The following is a 19669-nucleotide window of genomic DNA, read 5'->3' as shown; positions in this document are numbered from 1 at the left end:
CTCTACTAACCCCTATACTAACTCCACTTCTAATTATTATCTTTTTGCTCATAATTGGCCCCTGCATTTTCAGACTCCTCATGAGATTTGTTTCCTCTAGGCTTCAAGCTGCAAATGTTGAACTGTTCCTGCATCCTTTCTAAGATGCAGGAACAGATAGTTTTTGGATGAAGAAATGGAAATAATAAATCATAGGACAACTGATGGGAACACACATCATCAACATCCATTGGATGCCACAGCTACTGTCATCAGATCTCATATTTCCTTCTAGCATGAACCCCCAATGAGCTTAGGGACAATTCTACGACCCTTCTCAGTTCGAAGAAGTTACAGAAGTCTGAGATCTTCACTCTTTTTTCCCCAAATGAATTTGGAGGTAACTGCTTAAGGGGGGAAGATGACTCTAGTGAACTCTGTAAAAATTGTGTAAAATAATCACTGAAACCATGTCCCCTTTGATCTGCCAAAGAAGAAGAGATCAGAGTTTCCCAGGCTCCAAGGAGTCAAGAGAGAGGGCCCATCCTCCCAAAATGAGAGAACATTATCCAAGGGCAAATCAATTCCCATTGTTCTTTTGGGAAGTCACATCCTCACTCAAGAAATTCTAAAATCTTCAAAATTCATGCAATTCATACTCTGGTCTGATTATCAATTCAAACTGCCCCCAGATTTACTTAAAAAATAGGTCTTTTGCTAATCATTCTTTGCAAAATATTTCTTCATTAAGAAATAGGCCCACAGCACACAGTGGCCAGAAACTGGAAACTGAATTCTCTATTGGAGAATGGCTGAATAAAGTGTGGTATATGAATGTTATGGAATAGTATTGTTCTATAAGAAATGACCAGCAGGATGGTTTCAGAAAGGCCTGGAGAGACTTACATGAACTGATGCTGAGTGAAATGAACAGGACCAGGAGGTCATTATATACTTCAACAACAATACTATATGATGATCAATTCTGATGAACGTGGCTCTCTTCAACATAGACATGAATCAAATCAGTCCCACTTGTTCAATAATGAATAGAACCAGCTATACCCAGAGAAAGAACTCTGGGAAATAAGTGTGAACCACTACACAGCATTTTCAATCCTTCTGTTTTTGTCTTCCTGTATTTTTTATTTCCTTCACAGGTTAATTGTACATTATTTCAAAATCTGATTCTTCTTGTGTAGCAAAATAATTATATGGTTATGTATACATATATTGTATTTTACATATACTTTAACATATTCAACATGTATTGGTCTACATCTTGGGGGGGGGAGGGAGAGGAGGGGAAAAATTGGAACAAAAGGTTTTGCAATTGTCAATGCTGAAAAATTACCCATGCATATATCTTGTAAATAAAAAGCTATAATAAAAAATGAATAACCAAAAAAAAAAAAAAAAAAAAAGAAAGAAAGAAAAGAAAAAAATAGGCCCATTAAGGGAAAGCCTCTTAGTGTAAAATAAAATCTCCTTTTTGCCACAGACTGTGGGGTTAGCGAATTCTTTCGCTTCTGAACCTGCGTGACTCTGAGCAGAAGGGATCTCATTCATTCATTCACATACCTCATCAAAATAACAAGCAGGAAGATTTCAGAAAAACCTGGAAAGATTTACATAAACATAGTGAAATGAACAAAACACTATACACAATAACAGCAATACTGTTCAATGAATACTGTGAATGAATTAAGCTATTTCCAGCAATACAATGTTTGAAGATAATCCCAAAGGATTACTGATGAAACATACTGTCTGCCTCCAAAAAACTGATATTAAATACAGATTGAAGCATGCTATTTTTTACTTTCATTTTTTTCCCCAAGTCTTCTTGTATAAAATGATTACTATGGAGATGTTTCACATAATTGCGCAGATATACCTATATCTGATAGTTTATTGTTTGGGGATAGGGTAGGAGGGAAGGCTAGGACTTGGAACTTAAAGATTTAAACTAGGGAAATGGAGAGAAAATTGCCTAGAGCACCAACATATTAATTGACTTAAATGTCAAGTGTTGAACCATCAAGATGTTTCAGAGGGAAGACTTGACCCCAGGTCTTCCTCATTTCCAATTCTATATTTTCTCATACAATAGAAAAAAAGCAAATGGAGGAAAAATCCTGCTTTAGGACTCTTATCCTCAAAAAAACAAATAACAGAAAAAATAGATAAAAACCTTCAAATCTGTTTAATTTTATGATCTATTTTCCTTAAATCACTATTTCATAGTGGAATCATTATGTGTGAACTCATGGCTGAAGAGCTCAAGAAGATAGCTCTGCTGACCTTGAATAAATCTATGACGAAGCACATTAATTTTTAGGGCAATCAGGGATCACTTTTTAAGACACCATAAAAAAGATGAATCCAAGAGAATATAAAAGGTTATGGATGTTGCTTTTATAAAGAGAAAAAAAAAAAGGGAACTAAGATTACATAAATTAAAAATGCCTGCTTTCTCATTTCTACAGTATATTTCTAAGAATTGATGCATAAAGTAAAAGTATCCTTGATTTTGAAAAAATAGAATAGAATAAAAAATAAAAAAAGAATAGAAAAGATAAGACAGTGGTCTACATCCTTATTGTCATACTGAGAACAGGGAAGAAGAGATCTTTCCTTATTTTACTTAGAAAAAATCATTTGGGTAAAAAATAGTTTCAAGGACTCAACTCCAGCAAAATGAATAGCTAAAAATTATTTAGAATAGTGACAAATATAATATAGAAATAACTGTCAATAATCAACTTGAGGTGTACAATAGGAAAACATGAACATCTAAAAGTATTGGCTTATCACAGAATATGGACACTTTAGGAACCCCTCTACCTACATAAAAGGAAATTCCTTATGTGAAGGTCTTTAAATATTCTTATTCAGATGACATATTAATCACATAAAGCCCCTGGAAAATATTGCAAATCCTCTTCAAGTGAGTTCAAGAGCAAACTACAAGAAAGTAGATGAAACATGTATTGTTCAGACTAGGGCACATCACTGGAAAAATCTTTCCTATAGTATTTACTACTATTGTGTTCTATACATGTTTTGCTCAAGCTAAACTGAACCACTTAACTATTTCCCACTGGCTTCCTGTCTTCTCACACCTTTGTGATTGTGTATATCACCCATTATTCCTGAGATTATTCTGAAATCCTCCTTTTCCTTAAAATTCCAACATAGACAATAGCTCTTCTGGGAAGCCTTAATCTATTTCTTCTTTAAATCTGCATTCTATTGTTTGCCCTTTCCAATGCAATTAACCATGTTTTAATGTGTATTCGATTTTAACTTCCTTGAAGGCATTGTCTTTTTCCTTGTGTCCTCCACAAAGCAGAATTATTAAATGTTGGTTGAATTGTTTATTTGGATGTGGGATATGTGGACTTTTTGGCCAAATTGGAGAAACTCTGGGATGACATAGTGAAGGATTTTTTTTTTGGTAAACAAGGGGAAAACATCAAATAATTCTGTCCCCTGATGGTTTTAATCTTTACCTAAAGAACTACCAGTTTTAGGGGGAAAAAATTTTAAAAACACCTACACTCACACACACAAACACATAAAATGCTTTGCAAATCTTAAAGCTATATAAAAGTCAACTATTATCATTATGTTTGAGTTCTTTCTTAAGTCCAATTAAAGCTTATTTTTTACTTCAGACTGTCTTGATTTTTGTATTCTGCTTCCCAAAAATAATTTTTTAGAAACTCATGAAATTAAAAAAAACACAAAACAATATTTACCTCTGGGGAAAAATTTTCAATATTCTTTAATTATGAAGCTAATATTATCATGTTATATTTTAGGCTACACACACACACACACACACACACACACACACATACACACAGAGTTGGGGGATTTTGTAGTGTGGGGAACATGGACCTCTACTGACCAACAGTAAAAAGTAAAAAAAAAAAAAAAAAAAGCAAGCTTCATTGTGAAGCTAGGTGACAACCAGGTAACATAGCTCGATGATACTGGGCTCAGAAATTGGGATCACTACTTTTCATTTAAAGATTCCTGTGAGCTAGCTACATATTGACTTAGAAAACTACTTTAACATTATCTATGTTCTATTGTGTTTTTTAATTAAATATTTCCAATTACATTTTAATCTGGGGGGAATATTGACATCTGCAAGTTTCTGCATAGTTAATATCTTTGATTGAATGCTGGTTTGGAGACAGAAAGACCTAAATTAAAATTTTTTCTCAGATTCTTACTAATGCTATAATACAAGCAAGTTACTTAACCTTTCTCAGGCTAAGTTTCCCCATCTAAGTAAAAGGAATAATAATTCCTACTTTATAAAGTTGTTGTGAGGATCAAATTATTTAATATAAAGTGCTTTGCAAACCTTTATTATTCTTTATTATGCAAATGCTAGCTATTAATGTTGTTAAAAATTAAGTGGCTAAGTTACTATTCCTATCTAGACTGTTGCTAAGAAATTAAAAACCTGGCATGTATTTATTTAAAAAAAAAAGTATATGATTTAATTTAAAATCCCCTAACTACTGATAGGAAGATAGAATTTGTATTTTTAAAAATATTTTTAATTTTATATATTTTATATGTATATGTATAATAAAATATATACTTAAAAAAATATTTAAATTATTTCTTGAAAATGAAAAAAAAAAAAAAAAGTAAGAGTCAGAATGAGAGACTTGTTGAACCCAACCCAGATTTCAGGATTTAAGTATTTTTGACAGGACTAAAAAATGAACAAAAATTAAAGTTTAAGTTTTGACTGTGCCATTTGCTTTGTTGTCTTCCTTTTTCCCATTAAAAAAATGACTATCTTTAGAGACCAGCCACTATTCATCTGAATTAGTCCACTTAATTTCAGGATACTTTAGCAAGTTGGAATTTTTCTGATTAGCAAGTGATTGAAAACTTACTATCTATCTAGCCAAGCCCATATCATGTTTCATATCCCATCTAGTCATTCAACTAGGACAGCAGGAATAGACAGTATTGTACCATTTGCTCTGAGACTAGCACCCAAGCTGTAGGCATATCTACATACTTTCACTTCTTTTTATTGCTCTAGGAACAAATATTCAAATCACTATGACTACTACTTTACTTGGTGACAATCTATTTCCATATGGTTCCACTTATAATCTCTCTGACTGCTTTAACTGATGGCCTTCCCTGGTCATTGCTTCCTTATAGATGAATTACATCTCCCTATTAGAATGTAAACTCCTTGAGGAGAGGAATTATTTCAGCACCTAATGCAAATGCATATTTATGCCAAACATAATAAATGTTGTTAAGAAAATATCTGCTTATCAACTTTGGTAAGGAAAAAAGAACTTCTTTGTCTTCTGAAATTAAAACATAAATTTCTCAATATACTTTATTTGGATTAGATTCTGTAAACATTTATTAAATGACAAAGACTTTTAGGATTACATTTCTTATGTGCTCTGATTATCCAATAGCCATGCAACTATGCTAAATGTTCAGGCAATCATGATTAGGATTTATGTAAGAAATAACAATAGCAAAAAACTCACCATCTTGCCATGTGATAAAAAGTTCATTGAGAACAATTATTCCCAATAAAAGGCCCATTATAAAGGTCACAACTTTCCTCTCACTATATTGTACTTAAAATTATATTTCTGCTCTTTGAAAGACAAACTGATGACTCCTTTTAATTAATCAAATACATTTCCAGTGATGATGTCCTTTATGATACTTCTCATGCCTACTTGAGTCCACAGTAGGCTTTTGTGTGTGTGTGTGTGTATTTTTTTTTTTTGTAGTTTCTTGCATTACTTACAATTTTGATTGTTTCATTATCATGGAGTTCCATAATCTACAGCCATAGAACTTCAGGAAAATTTTGCTGGTCACAATACTGACTTTTGTAGCAGTGAGTAATTTAGGATCAGTGAAAGAACTGTACAGTTCTCCAAATTCAATCCAATATGATCTCAATTTGAAAATTATGATATTTAAAGGGCCAAAGTTCTAAGATAACAGTTTCACATTTAAATCTGAATTAACTAATTATTCCTGAAACTATAATTATTAATTACCAGCAAATGCAACCAAGAGCCTGGGAGCATTGCTTAATCTTCATCTTAATCATTGCATGATTTTTGTAGCTTGAAAGAATTTTCATTAAGCCTCAATTAGTATTGTCTCAGTTATCAATTTTTTATGTGTGCTTCCACTACATACATTAATTATTTAATAGTCTACCAATCCTTAGACTCATCTATCAATTTTCAATACTTTGCTTTATTTTTAAATGTTTGATTTCTTCTTTTTACCACTTCACAATTTTTCTTTCAAATTTTGAAATGCAATACTTCTTAAATTATACTTAGAAACTTAACCCAAGCCAAGTAATTATCCTATTTTACAAGTGGTACATAAGTTGATGGAATATAATATAGTGCTGCTTTTTTCTTCTCCTTTTGGCACAGTGTCATACTACAGGGTCATTATTACATAAACTGGAGCTTGCCAACTTAAATCTTCATTTTATGTTAAACTTACAGCCAATTATTTTGGAATTTTTCTATTCCTCTGTCAGAAATATTTAAGTCCTGAAATCTGGATTTCAACAAATTTCTCATTCTAATTCTTCTTCTTTTTTTTTTTTTTTGCATTTGCAAGAAACGATTCAAATATTTTAAAAATATGCACTCTAATTAATACTATCTTCTTCCTACCAGTGGATTTTAAATTTTATATTTTATCAGGGGATTTTAAATTAAATCATATATCTTCATAAAGTTTATTTGTATCTCTAGCTACCACCACAGTGCCTGGCACTTTAATAACAGGAGCTTAATAAATACCTATTGGCTGACTGTATTCAAAATTTTAGATGCAATTAGCATTTCTCCTTTTTAGCAATACTAGACAACACTTTCAGTCTAAAAAATACACATCAAAAACAAGCATACATCATATTAAGGGACAGGGAATGTAATCTGCAAAGTCTGATGTAATGAAAAAAAAATCAGTTAAGGATAGCAATTTCACTTTTAATTATTAATTAAAGGATGTTAAAAATTAGATAAGTGTTGAAATCTTTAAAAGTATGAAGTAATTCTAACTCTAGAATAAAAGAGTGGCTTCTAATATATTATTTAAAATTTTGTACACATACATCATAGAGATCAAACTATCCAATATTTCACAACAAATTATGATTAAGAGTTCTGCCCCCAAACATCACAGTCATATCAATTTCAATAGTTTCTTTACTGCTTCTTTATAATGAGAAAGGTTATTTTTAGTATCACCTTCATTTTTAAGTGCAATAATAGATTTTTTATAATTCTCAACTTCCTCAGAACGAAGAAGGTCTTCCTGTATGACTCCAGCAGTTTTTTCTGAAGCTTTAATTTGGAGAAGAGTCTTCAGGATATTTTTTTCTGAGCGGCTTTTCTCCCATATATATTCCTCCATATCTGCTTCAGTCTTCTTTTTCTCCCAGTCTTCAGTTTTCTGGAAGAAAATAGTTTTGAATATTCAAAATTCCTTAATGCAGATTTTAAAAACTTGAATTTTAAAAATTTATTGTGTAAAAATTAGCAAGCCACTTAATCTCTTTCTGAACCATAATTTCTTCATCTGTATTTCTACAATATTTCAAAAATCTGTGACTGTCAGTGCGAGTATCTCATACACCCATACATACTATATATTTCCTATGAACTGATGTGGACAAAAATTTGTCACCTTGAAGCAAGTTTTGTTTCTAATTTTGAGAGGCTGGTACTGAAACCATGAATATATACTACATGCCACATCCTTAAAGTGAAGTCTGTACTAATAATGCTAATGATGAGAGCTAATAATAATACCTTTATTGCCTACTTCCTAAGATTATCATGATTGGAAACTTGGGACAATACAGGGATAAGAGAGTAAAATAAACTCTTTCATAGAGGTTTCCTGCCAGACTCTCCCACCCCCACTGTAAGAGTAGCTACAAGGGAAAGTTTAAGGACCTGCAATGCTTGAATGAATATAGGAGTACTAAGAAATAACCTCAAGACTGTATGTCATCCAGCCTCAGCACTCTAAATATGACAACATGGAAAAGGCAGTGATAATGTTGAAAATATTTTGGGTGAGTATTCATGCAATATCAGATAACCAAGTGGAACGCAGGTATATGTGAATGAGAAACCTGGGAGCCTTTACAATGTATTTGGGACTTGGCATGAAATATTTATTCATTTTTATTTTGAGGTAACACTTATAAGAAAAAATTGACTTCTTTTTATAAATTATCTTCCTATATCACATTGAAATGTAATACACAAATTGCAAATTAAGGAGAGTTTTCCATGCCAAACTTCAGTTCTTAAAAATTGTCAAGATGCTGCCAACAATCTCATACAGCATTTTTCATGTCTAGGCAAATGAATTTTTTTCCCCTTAATCCAGACACAGAGACAACAAGAACCTCATACAAGTATGGTGTTCTCACACATAAAGAAAACTAAGTGCTGCACCAAATCACAACTAGAATACAAAATTTATCCTATTTTCTGGAGTCATGTCCTAATTTAAACAAAAAGATCATTGTGAGATCTTAGACATCTTTGAGTTTCTAAGGTTTTTCAGCTGATAAAAGTTAAAGTTTAATAATCTTTTTATTTTTTGAGAAAATCCTTTCTTCCTCTTAACCTGTAACTATTTTTCAAATAGATTTTTATAGATAGCTTTTATTTTTATATGATCTAGATTTCCCTTTGTATTCCTCCTTTTCTCAACACCGGGGGGTCTCCTCTTATAACAAACTTTTTTTTTTTTAATAGAGGAAGAGAAAAACTCAGGCAAAATAGATCAACACATCAAAAACAACAACAACAACAACAACAACGACCCACAAACCAAAAACCAAACCAAAAGCCCTGATGCTATTTGAAATATTCCACCTTGAACATTCATCACTGCAAAGAGGCAGGAAAACAATTTCTCATATCCCCTTTTTGGAGCCATGCTTGTTCCATATAATTCTGAAATATTCATTTTCAATTGATTCAAAGATGTTGTTTTCCCCATAACACTGCAGTCACCAACTACACTGTTTTCTTAGCTTACAGTTCACATAAGTCTTTCTATATTTCTCTGTACTCAAAGTACAGAATTGTATATTACAACACATCTCTGTTGTATATTACAACACATTAATATCCCATTAGGTTTATGTACTACAATTTGATTAGCTATTTCCCTATTGCTGTTTCCATTTCTATGCAACCAACCTCCCACCCCCATTCCCCTAGCTATAAATATCTTACTGTATAAAAGGCTTTTTAAAAGTCAATGACCAATGAACCAAAACAGTTCTAATAAAGCAGTAATGAATTGAACCAGCTACACTCAGCGAAAGTGTGATGACTGCGTATTTAAAATCAGTCGGAGTCAGGAATTCAGCTTAAGGGAAAAATCTTCAATCTTTATTGAAGTGAAGAGGTGAAAAAGGATTGCGATAGTAATATGGGCAAGAAAGATTACGATACGAATATGGGCAGCTGTGACAGGAAGCCAGCTAGCAGAGGGAGACCTGAGCTGAAGGGCCGTTGCAATGGTAATGCGAGCAGCTGTGTCAAGACACCAGCCAGCAGTCTCTCCTTCCCCTTCCCTTTCCTTGCCTCCACCCACCAAAAACGTCATTTCCTACACAACACATCAGGATGTGCACAAAGAGTAGATGGGGGCCATTCTTTCTCCAAGCATATATATTAATAGAGTATGGTCCAATTACTATTTAGCCTCACGTGCTCAGAACCTCAGTGCATCAATTTGAGCCTCAGCCCATTACATGAAAGAATTCTGGGAAATGAGTATGAACCACTACATAGAATTCCCAATCCTTTTATTTTTGTCCACCTGCATTTTTTATTTCCTTCACAAGTTAATTGTACACTATTTCAAAGTCTGATTCTTTTTGTACAGCAAAATAACTGTATGGACATGTATACATATATTGTATTTAACATACACTTTAACATATTAAACATGTATTGGTCAACCTTCCATCTGGGGGAGGGCGATGGGGGGAAGGAGAGGAAAATTGGGACAAAAGGTCAATTGTTGATGCTGAAAAATTACCCATGCATATATATCTTGTAAATAAAAAGCTATAATAAAAAAAGACATGTTGTAAAACATGTAAAAAAAAAAGAATAAATAATCAAATCATCATCTTGGGATATATACTTAATAGTGGGATCTCTGGGTCAAAGAGTATGTTCATAATTATAAAGTGCTTTCTAAAATGATTCTATCAAATAGCACTTTCATCAATATTTTGGCAGCTTTATCCTTCTACAACTCCTTCAACTGTTTAGTGTTTCTATCACTTCAGGCACTTTACTGGACATGAGAGGAAACTTGGAGGGTAATTTTGATTTGCATTTTAAGTGACATGAAGCATTCTTCCACATGGCTGCTAATAATTTGCAATTCTTTTGAAAACTTTATATCCACATCTACTGACCACTTCTCTACTGGAGAAAATGACTAAATGAATAACTAGAGACTAAACTGGCTCTTAGTCTCATATGTTTCTGTTACTTGTTTATACGTTTGATATCAAATCCTTATCACAGATTTCTGATATTTTAAAAAATAATTTGCTTCCCTTATTATCTAGAACATTAATTTTGTTTATGTAAAACTCTTTCAATTTCATGTAATCAAAATCTATTTTTTTTTTTTTGTCTTTGCCTCTGGTTAAGAAATTTTACCCTACCCATAGTTGCAAAACACATATTATAGACATGTTTTCTAATTTTTTTTTCTAATTTGTAATTTTTTTTTAATGTTGTGATCTTAATTGTATGTTCAGGGCATGTATCCATTTTGAATTTATTGTGGAATATAATCTAGGACCCATTCCTGCCAGACTATTTTTCATTTATATGTGTGTGTGTGTGTGTGTGTGTGTGTGTGCGCGCGCGCTAAGACAATTGAGGTTAAGTGACTTGCCCAGGGTTACACAGCTAGAATCGTTAAGTGTCTGAGACCAGATTTGAACTCAGGTCCTCCTGACTTCAGGGCTGGTGCTCTATCCACTGCACCACCTGGCTGCCTCCTATTTTTCATTTTTCTAGCAGTTCTTACCAAGCAGAGGGTTCTTTCCTAGGCAATCTGTTTTTTCAATTTATGGGTCACTGAATTCTATTATTTCTTGTTCTTCCTTGTCAAGTCTGTTCCAATATCTGTTTTTCTATTTTTTAAGTAGCAACAAATGGATTAGATGATAGTTACTTAAAAATAAGTTTGAAGACTAGAAGTTCTATTCTTCAAACCTCATTTCTACCTCCTTCCCATAATTTTTTTTTTTTTGACAATCTAGATCTTTTGTTCCTCTAAAGGAATTTTGCATTATTTTATCTAGATTTGTAAAAGATTCCTTTGGTAACTAGATTGGTATAACATTAAATCGCTGTAAATTAACTTTGGCGGTACTATCAGCTTACAAAATTCCAATGTTTGTTAATAACATTGAAATAAAAGGAACTATAACTGGATCAGTTAGGATGTAACACATAGCTGGTTGAGAAGTGCTGCTGATCTATAACTATTAAAATACTTTTACATATTACAAAATTTTCTTAACTTTAGTCTTTATTGCCAGTACAATAGTAATATTCTTTCTTACAATGCTGACTGATTCTTTGGAGATTTTTATTCAAGGTGAAAATTAAAACACTGGAATTAAACTGTAATTTTATATTTTTAGTATGTACATAAATTAGCAAGGTACATCAGATTATTTATGACAATAGTTCTAGGTTCATACAAATGGTATTTGAGAAAAAAACAATGTCATGACGTTATGATAGTAATAATAATTTATGAATTCTGACAACGATTTTTTAAAGTAAAAGCTATTAATAAGGACCATTTTTATTAATTAAATCTTGGATGAGGTAAAAGAGGATCAATCAAACCACCAATTCATCAATAAGCATGTCTGAAGAACTTTACATTCATCATGTTACATATTTAAGGATGTACTGAATAAATACAAAATAAACACAAAGTACCAAGATAGGGAGTGTACAGAAAGAAGAGGACAAATAGACAGGATGAAACCATGTGAAAACCAACTGGGAGAGGGGAGAGCATGACAAAGATGATTAGCAAGTGAAAGTGAGAAATGATTAGGCAGGTAACAGGAAGAATCAGGAGAGGTCAGTAAAGAGCAGAAAAGAAAGTTTCTATGAGGAGAGTGTCAGCAGGGGCTAATGCTGAAGGATGAAACAAAGCTCATGAGATCTGGCAACTAAATGATTACTTGGTAACTTGGGAAGGGGTAGTTCCAGTTCAATGAGGAGGTGAGAAATCTGAGAAGAAAGGAAATGAAATCAGTAAGCATAGATAGCTTTGTCCAGGAGGTTAGCAAAGAAAGCGAAGAAGAATATAACATAAGAGCTTGAGGGAATAGTAGGGACTGGTGAAACTTTAAGGATAAGACATCCTTAAGCATCTTTGAAAGCAGTTTGGAACAAAGAAGTAGGAAGGGAGAGACTGAAGATTAAAAAGAGAAAGGTGATGATTGAAGAAATCAATGCTTTAGAGAAAATGGGGGAAGGGAGTGACACGAGAGGAAAAAGAGAAACAATCTCAAAGCCTAGGTGATTGGTGTACATACCAAACTACTTGGGAACCCTTTTTTTCAAACCAACTTAAATGTTCAATGTGCTGTGAGTCTCCATGACAAAGAATATCTAACTATAAATTTTAAGTATGGTAAGAACTACCATTCTAGACACTATGATTCTCTTACATATTGTTGTTTTGCTTTGTTTTGTTACATTTTGGGGGGGAAGGTGAGGCAATTGGGATTAAGTGGAGTTAAACCCAGGTTCACACAGTTAGTAAGTTTACATAATGTTTTGAAACTAAAAGGGAGGTTTTGTATTAACTTTACAAAATAAATGCATTTCCCTTCCAAGTATATCTGAGAGTTTAATCTTCTTGCTGCAAGTAAATTGGGATCAGGATTGAATTGCGCTTACTAATTATTTATGCCACAAGAATTTCAACATTTTTAGAAAAAGTAGCATCCAGCTAAGTGAAATGACCAGAACCAAAAGATCATTATACACGGCAACAAGAAGACTATACAATGATTAATTCTGATAGATGTGGCTCTCTTCAACAATAAGATGATTCAAACCATTTCCAATTGTTCAGTAATGAAGAGAGCCATCTACATCCAGAGAGAGGACAGTGGGAACTGAGTGTGGACCACAACATAGCACTTTCACTCTTTCTGTTATTGTTTGCTTTCATTTATGTTCCTTCTCAGGTTTTTTTTTTCCTTTCTAGATCTGATTTTCTAGATCTGTTTGCTGATACAGCAAGATAACTGTATAAATATGTATACACATATTAGATTTAACATATATTTTAACATATTTAACATGTATTGGACTACCTGACATCTAGGGGAGGGGGTGGGGGGAAGGAAAGGAAAATTTGAACAGAAGGTTTTGCAAGGGTCAGTGTTGAAAAATTACCCATGCATATGTTTTGCAAATAAAAAGCTATAATAAAATAAATTTTAAAAAAAGAAAAAAAGAGATAAAATACTATAATGAATTTATTAAGTGCCAAAGTTGAGTGTATATCAAAGATGGTTTTAGGGAAGAAGTTTTATAAACACACCTATATATATTCACATATTCATATATATATACATGTGTATGTATGCATGTATTTTTAATGATCCAAAGATTACATACCTAAAATGAATTCAACCCAATTCAAAGTAGTCAATGGCCCATCACTCCTCTGCTTCCCTAGGAGGATATCATGTAGTGAAAAGTATGCTAGACTTAAAGTCAGAGACCTGGATTTGAATCCTGATCCTTCCACTTGTGCAGCCCTGGACAACATTTCAGGTCTCTGGGCATCAACTTTCTTATCTATAAATTGAGGGTATTGATCTAGGTGGATGACTTATAGCTGCTTTCCTGCTCAAATCTCTGATTCCCATTCTCAGTTGCCTCTTTTTAAAAAATATATATTTCCCCTTCAAGGCAGCCCTTAATGTTTTTAACTTGATTTCACATGTATGGAAATGATGGGCACAGAAAATTATATAGTATAATCAATTTCTTCCTCAGAGTTCCCTGGGGATGGAATCTCCTTAGTCTCAAGTCATCATTATTCTATTTTCAGGAAATTGTTAGGAGCCTGACTTCTCCTGTGACACATTCACACTAATGTGATACTGAGGTCTTTGTTCTGGCTCTGCTGTTATAAACTGCTTGCTGCTCTTTGAACAAAAGAAATCCTAGCCAGAAGTTCTTAACCTAGGGTCCTAGAACTTGCCATCTTAATACATATACTGATAACTTTTAAAATATTAATTTATAATAATTAATAATATATTAGGTTATTCTATGCATAATATAATAATATATTTAATATAATAAATAAAATTTAATGTCCTTACAAAAAAAAAAGAAAAGAAAAGAAAAAGTAGCATCCAAATGAAATTCTCACACTTCCCATTAGGGAAAAAAAGGCAATAAGGATTACAGAGCTCCCAAGAAACTGAATCTTACTTTACTAATTTATTTTATATTAAATGAAAACTTGGAGAAACTATTTTAAAAATCTAACTACAATGAATTAAACATGGAACCAAGACTGAGCTGCACTTAACCATGCATATGTTTTGCAAATAATGTGTATCAACACATTAATAATATGAGAATTCTTCAAAGCATAAGAATTCCAGGATCTTCAGAAAATGACCATCCACATATTTTTATACTTCCCATAAAAATTAAACAAATTGAATTATTATAGTCCAAATAAATCAAATCTTTACCTTAGTAATTCTGCAACAATGTATCAAAGAGAACTCAAAGCTTTTATCCCCCTGACTCAAACCCAAAACTAATTAAGGGGAAGGGAAGAAAATAAGCACATATATAGCATTTACTATATCAGGTACTGTTCTAAGTGCTTTTACAAATATTAATTTTTTTGCTGTGTCTATTTTATTAATCAATCACTTAAAAAAAAAACCTAACTCCATCTCCTGTTTTCTAAGCTCCATTGTCCTCAATATTCTCTCAGCTATATCCTAAACTTTATTTTATTTATTTATTTTTTAAAATAACTTTTTATTGACAGAACCCATGCCAGGGTAATTTTTTTACAACATTATCACTTGCACTCACTTCTGTTCCGACTTTTCCCCTCCCTTCCTCCACCCCCTCCCCCAGATGACAAGCAGTCCTATACATGTTAAATAGGTTACAGTATATCCTAGATACAATATATATTTGCAGAATCGAACAGTTCTCTTGTTGCACAGGGAGAATTGAATTCAGAAGGCATAAATAACCCGGAAAGAAAAACCAAAATGCAAGCAGTTTACATTCATTTCCCAGTGTTCTTTTTTTGGGTGTAGCTGCTTCAGTCCATCCTTGATCAATTGAAACTGAGTTAGATCTTCTCTTTGTCGAAGAGATCCACTTCCATCAGAATACATCCTCAAACAGTATCTTTATTGAGGTATATAATGATCTCCTGGTTCTGCTCATTTCACTTAGCATTAGTTCATGTAAGTCTCGCCAGTCCTCTCTGTATTTATCCTGCTGGTCATTTCTTACAGAACAATAATATTCCATAAACATTCATATACCATAATTTACTCGACCATTCTCCAATTGATGGGCATCCATTCATTTTCCAGCTTCTAGCCACTACAAACAGGGCTGCCACAAACATTTTGGCACATACCGGTCCCTTTCCCTTCTTTAGTATCTCTTTGGGATATAAGCCCAGTAGAAACACTGCTGGATCAAAGGGTATGCACAATTTGATAACTTTTTGAGCATAGTTCCAAATTGTTCTCCAGAATGGCTGGATGTGTTCACAATTCCACCAACAATGCTATATCCTAAACTTTAAAACTGTCTACTCCTTCCACTGGCTCCTTTGAAATTCTCATTTCAAAATGAATAAAATTCTCTTCATCCTGATTTCCTTCTGTCACACCTCCTCCATCTATTAGCCCTCATTAGACTTGGCTCCTTTTCCTCCTTCCATCCCCACCATAGCCTGGTTCTGTTCTTTCCTTGACTGAATTGTCATACTCACAGGCCCAACACAATTGTCTTGGAGGGGGAATGCCTGCTTCTACTTCCAGTTTCCTTCAACACCATCTCTCATCAACTTTTCCTCCTCAGAGGTTCACAATATCAAAAATTTTCATGACTATGGTGGCTATTGTATGCTGGATTATTAATTCCTTATTAAATAGTTCAGCACTTGACTCACTTTGTTGTTCTCTTCCTCGTCTCTTGCTCTTACCCTGAGGGACTTCAACAGCCAGGTGGATGCTCTCTCAAATTCCCTAACCTCTTAGATCCAGAGTCTCTTCCAAAGTGATGGCTCTCTGAGTTGTTCCACTTCCTTAATTAAATCTCTCCCTATGCCTCAGCCCTCCTAAACCCTTTCATTGTGTTCACTGTGATCTCTAATCTCTCTACTTCTCATTTTCTGGCTTTTATATCTACTCTGATTTTATTTTCTCCCTTCTCCAATCATGAACCCTAGATTCAGTCTACTGTTCAATTCTACACTGTATTCTATCAAATTCTGTGTCCTCTTGTCCTACACTGCTCATTCCTTGCACTGTATGAGCCAATCAAACTGACTTCTGTTGCTCCATATCCCATCTCCATTTACTGCTTTGGCCATCCTCCATGGCTCCAATGCAGTCTCTTTAGCAGTGCCTTTACAGCATCCTCTTCTTCCACTAAGATGCAGCTCAGGTACCATCTTCTGTTTAAAGGCTATCCTGATCCCCATCAACTGCTTGTACCTTCTTCCCAAACTATATTATATTTGACTACTTTGAATATTTGTGCTTATTGACTTCATATTAATGTTGTTTGTACAGGTTTTTATATGTACTCAGTGCCCTCTCCATCAGAGTATAAGCTCATTGCAAGTGGAGAGTATTTCATTCTTTTTTCTTCTAACTCTGGAACCAACATGGGACAGTGCTTGAGACACAAAAGTCTCTAATAAATAACTTGCTAATTAACTGGTCGATTGATCCCCTCCATCTATTGTCCTATATTTCCCTTCCCTCCTTCTGCCAAATAACCAGAATAAGTTTATTTCATTACTTTTCCTCATATTCACTCCTTTGTACTCTGGCTGCCAATCTCAACTTCTGACTGAAAAAGCTCTCTCTAAAGATACCAATGACCTCTTAATTGTTAAATCTGATAGTCTTCCCCCTCAACTTTTCTGTAGCATTTGATGCTACTCACCCTCTCCTCCTGAAGACTCTCCTCTTTCTGCATACCAAAGTGGGCTCTGCAGCTTAGAATCTCAAGGGTTATCTACAGCACTGAGAGGTTATAAGACTTACACAAGGTGAACAAGCTAAAAAATGTTAGAGGTGACAGGTCTTCCAGATTTTGAGGCTGGCTCTCTTAATGCTGCTGCTGTACTGTTTCATGTCTCAAACTCAACACTTCTCAGACAGAACTCATTTCTCATTCTTGCATGCCCATAACTTTTGATCTTCTTAACCCTTTATCCTTCTTCACTTCACATATTAAAAGTCATCAAATCTTACTTTTCCTACTTCTACAACATCCCCTCTATCCAACAGTTTTTCTCTATTCAAATAGTTAACATCTTAGTTTAGGCCCTCATTACCTCTCACCTAGATTACTTCCACAGTAAGACTCCTAATGAGTCTTACTGCTTCTGGGCTTTCTCCATTTTGTTCCTTCTTCTCTACTGCTAGCAACCTGATTTTCCAAGTATAGATTCTCACAATGTCATTCTCCTATTCCCAAATTTCCAGTCATCCCTGTTGCTTCTAGGATCAAATATAAACTCCTTTGTTTATCTTTTAAAGTCCTTCCCTAATTTGTCTAAACCTATGTTTCCAGACTCATTATAGTCATTTCCCTTCTTGACCTCTGTGATCCAGTCCAACGGGCTTTCTTTTTGTTCTTTACATATACTCCATCTCCCATCAGCTGGCATGTCCCACCTGGAAGGCATTCCCACTTAAATCTGTCTCACAAAAACTCTTTCTTACTTGAAGAATGGTCACACCTGCTAAATGAAGCTTTTCCTGATACCCTCAATTGCTAATAGTCCTCCCTTTTCACACTACACTCATTTAAAAACATAAATAAATGTACTTATATTTACTCTCCTCAGATTTATTCTACATTTATTTATACACATCTGTATTGTCTCTCCTGTTAGAAGTATTCTCCTTATAAGGATAAGTTCATTCACTATATTTGTATCTATAGGGGTGCACATAGTAGGTGTTTTATAAAGATCAACTGATTAATTGATAAGACAATAATAATAAACATCATTGAGTTGAAAAAGTCTAGAAGACAGACTATTCTTCACTGAATACTAGGTAGTACTATCAGATTTCAAATATGAATCGCACTTCAGTAAAGGAAGAAAAGACTGCATTTCATTAAAAATTTTGTTTAATCCTGTATATTTCCATGACTCATCTGGATTCTTTAACTCAAAGCCTCTTCAGTGATGGGACTTGTTGAGAAAGGATCAAGAGCAAAATTTAACACAGTCATTCTTTTAATTACATCTATTCACTCCAGTCTAATTTGCTCCCCTGGCACCAAAGCAATGAACCTTCAAGATCAAAGGCTTCTCAAGTGAATCCAGAATGCAAGCTTATTTGGATTCTAGGATAGAGAACCAGAGAAAGAATCTGGTAAGTTAGCTTTTTATTTTTACCAGCTACTGGCAAAATGAGAGAAACAAAAAACTGCTTGTCATTTATTTGAGCTGTATTTACCAGGCTATAGGTTCTGAAAGGAGTTTTACTACTTCAAGTCAAAATTACTTTTAAGTTAAACTGTCTCAAGGCAAAAGTATCATTTCACTTTTGCTGCCATTCAAATAGAGTAGATGGATCTGAATATACCCAACAACAACTCTCACTAGCTATGTGACCCTGGACAAGTCATTTCATCAAATTGCATCAGTTTTCTGATCTGTAAAATGTTTAGCATCTCTCCCTCAGGGCTGTTGTAAGAAAACTGCTTAGCACAATGCCTGACAAAGAGGAAGTACATAATAAATATACTTGTTCCCTTCTCCTCCCACATGATGTGTGTTTTAACTTACTTTACTCTCAGTGCAAAGCTACTAATGACATTCTGTAGCATATTTATGTTAATATTCACAAACACTCAATAGAATATTTTTAAATAAGGCTTTGTGAAAATTAATATCATTAGAATAAAATCTTGCTAAAAATGTTAAATATTCAAAATAGAATAACTTACCCATGATTCATGGTATAAAACTGTTAAGAGATACATGGTATAGTCATAATTCTGTCTCTGTAAAGGGCACCTTTAAAATGGTAAGAAAAACAGGGATTAAAATCTCAGTAAAAATTACTGATTACTAATTAACTGTAAAAATTAATTTTTACAACTGTATATACTAATTTAAACTTCTTATTTCTCAAAAACATTTTAAAATTCAGTCCTTTATTTAGAAACTTTTTATATAATTGATATATTCTTGATTCTATGCCTTATATTATAAATAAAAGAAAGTATATCTTTACTAGTTATTTAATTCAGAGCTTTCTTTTTTTTACATTTAT

General features: G+C 33.4%; 1 protein-coding gene across 1 annotated transcript in view; it reads right to left on the bottom strand.

The window, feature by feature from the left end:
* Positions 1–4834: 4834 nt before the first annotated feature.
* The window catches only part of MRPS35 (mitochondrial ribosomal protein S35), a 46764-nt gene continuing 31929 nt past the window's right edge, over positions 4835–19669 (bottom strand). The window contains exons 7-8 of the mRNA XM_051961159.1: positions 19341–19410; positions 4835–7485 (exon numbers count right to left, since the gene is read on the bottom strand). Coding sequence (XP_051817119.1) covers positions 7216–7485; positions 19341–19410 — 340 coding nt within the window. The 3' untranslated portion in view covers positions 4835–7215. The remainder of the gene's footprint in view (positions 7486–19340; positions 19411–19669) is intronic.

Source organism: Antechinus flavipes, chromosome 5 (genome assembly GCF_016432865.1).
Source record: "Antechinus flavipes isolate AdamAnt ecotype Samford, QLD, Australia chromosome 5, AdamAnt_v2, whole genome shotgun sequence".
Lineage (NCBI taxonomy): Eukaryota > Metazoa > Chordata > Mammalia > Dasyuromorphia > Dasyuridae > Antechinus > Antechinus flavipes.
This window is presented reverse-complemented; position numbering and strand designations above follow the sequence as displayed.